Below are 2,288 nucleotides of genomic sequence, written 5' to 3'. Positions count from 1 at the left end.
GGATAAGGAGTGGATGGAAACAGGCTAGCCTACTGTGTTCCAGGTACCCCCAGCCAGCCCAGCGGGGTGGTAAGGGCTGCTTTGGTTATCCTCCACCAGGAGATTAGACTTCCTGCGAGGTTTCCCCAGTGTAGAGGGCATTCTAGACTCAGGGCTCCACTCTCCTGGACATCTCCTGGCCCCTCAGCTCATGAGGTTGGATAAATCGCTGGGGTGCCATAATGCCATCCAGCCTCTGGCTCCTCTGTAAAGGTGGTAGGTTGAGTCAGCTCTGCGTGCCCCGCCCTCAACCCTGTGGTCCAGATCAGGGAGGAGAGGAAGGAGTGAGACATTTGAAGAGTGAGTGGAACCAAAGATCACTCAGACACTGTGCCCCTTCCTATCCTCTGGGCCTGGGGACACAGAACTCGATGTAGTCACTCAGCCCTGTGCGGGCCACCCAGGTGAACCTTCCTCACCTTCTATCCCGAGCCATTTCTGTAACGTCCTCTCCACTGCGTCCGGAGCAGGGTGTCAGGCTCTGTGGTATAGTTCTGGTCTTGTACTGACTTCAGATTGTAGGGTTGGCTGTGGGAAGGTGGCACTGGGTAGCATGAGACTAAGCTCCGGGTCCCTAGGTTCCTGGGCAGGACAGGCTGTCAGTGCAGAGGACCTCATTGGGGCTGCCGGATGAGGCTTGTAGGTGACCACTCCTGTCTTACAGCACCACACACTGGAAGCAGACCTTGTTTATGATGGACGACCCGGTCCCAGTCCACACGGGAGATGTGGTCACGGGTTCTGTGGTGTTACAAAGAAATCCGGTCTGGAGAAGGCACATGTCCGTCTCTCTGAGCTGGGTTGTCACATCCGCACTCGATCCCACGTCTCAAAGAGTAAGTTACTTCTTTGTAGAAAATTAGGTCCTGTAGGGGTCAGATCTCGGGGGTATCACTCCGGTTATTAAGAACAGTGACAGATGTGTGTCCCCTGCCATGGTTGGCCTAGCCTTTCCTGGATCATTATAATCGTCACCCAGGACAAAGGCGTTATTAGATAGATTCCTCCTTTCACACTATGGGAGGTGGACCATTTAAGAAGGTAAATGTCTAATACTTGTGTGACATAGCTGTGCAGAGAAGTCCTACTCCTGTCTAGGGCTGCTACCTGCTCTTTTTCCGGGAGAGCCACGTGTGAGGTATGAAGGACATATTCCATATGTAGAATGATAAAGGATGCCTAGAGTCGGGTTGGGGGAGGGTCAGGCCTCAGGTCTTAAAGGGCTATGGGAAATTAGAGTTCTGTTTTCAGATACATCATTAATATAGGAGAGAAAAGGAAAATAATGAAATGGTTCTACTTTGTGGTAATTTTATACTCAGTGTCAAGATGTGTGTCATTTACGTATGGGTGCTCAGAATGCCGTTCTACCCGCCATTAAATTATTTGGAAATGTTACGTGCGAATCAAACAGAAATGGTGAATGGACTCTTTTTTTAATTGGGCCTTTGACAGGTTGGAGAGAAGGTCTTTCCGATCTGGAGGTGACGGTTAAGCAGGGCGTGGGAGTCATGATCACGGGATGCATCTCCGTGGAAGAAGATGCACCTGGCCACCCACTGTGATGTCCACACTCACCCGTCCCATGCTGACCCCTTCCCACCTAGCAGGTGACATCAGGCCCCTCACAGCTCACCCCCAGTGTCATTTCTCTCGTAGGCTGTGTATGTAGGTGTTCATCCTGTGGTGCCCGTCAACTGCCAGTGGCGGCCGTGTTCCCAGCTGCGAGTAGTTGTAGATCCCCCAGACACACATTCAGCCTGTGTACCTGTGACTGTGATGTCCGCACCTTGTGTCAGTGGCGTCCCTGATGCCCTTGACCAGCTGCTGTATATCTGTGGACTGTGGCTTGCAGAGCCGTGCTCCGGTATGAGAGATGGCCAAGCACCCATGTCTCGGTGCAAGGACTGGAGGTGGCAGCGTCTGCAGTGGGCTCTGCATGGATAGCCGCGTGTAACGTCTTATGGGTAAATTATATGTGGGACATAGTACATGCTCAATAAATATTTTTTAATGAACAAATATCCTGTCTCCTGTTTCTGTGCACATACACTTGTTTCTATATCTGGATAGGCAGGCAGCAGGATGAGAGAGTGACGCTGGGCCTCACTGGAGCATCTGAGACCTCAGAACCCACTCCAGTGATGCATTTCCTCCAACAAGGCCATACCTCCTCCAAGAAGGCCACACCTCCTCCAAGAAGGCCACACCTCCTCCAACAAGGCCACACCTCCTCCAACAAGGCCACA

General features: G+C 51.9%; 1 protein-coding gene across 1 annotated transcript in view; it reads left to right on the top strand.

Moving 5' to 3' along the window:
- Prmt2 (protein arginine methyltransferase 2) overlaps nt 1–2,061 on the top strand; it is a 30,860-nt gene extending 28,799 nt beyond the window's left edge. Inside the window, exons 10-11 of the mRNA XM_031347755.1 lie at nt 704–875; nt 1,495–2,061. Of these exons, the coding sequence (XP_031203615.1) occupies nt 704–875; nt 1,495–1,527 (205 nt within the window). The 3' untranslated portion in view covers nt 1,528–2,061. The remainder of the gene's footprint in view (nt 1–703; nt 876–1,494) is intronic.
- The last annotated feature ends 227 nt before the right edge of the window (nt 2,062–2,288 follow it).

Source organism: Mastomys coucha, unplaced genomic scaffold (assembly GCF_008632895.1).
Source record: "Mastomys coucha isolate ucsf_1 unplaced genomic scaffold, UCSF_Mcou_1 pScaffold3, whole genome shotgun sequence".
Taxonomy (NCBI): Eukaryota; Metazoa; Chordata; class Mammalia; order Rodentia; family Muridae; genus Mastomys; species Mastomys coucha.
The sequence above is the reverse complement of the archived record's forward strand: the minus strand, read 5'-3'. Positions and strand labels throughout refer to the sequence as shown.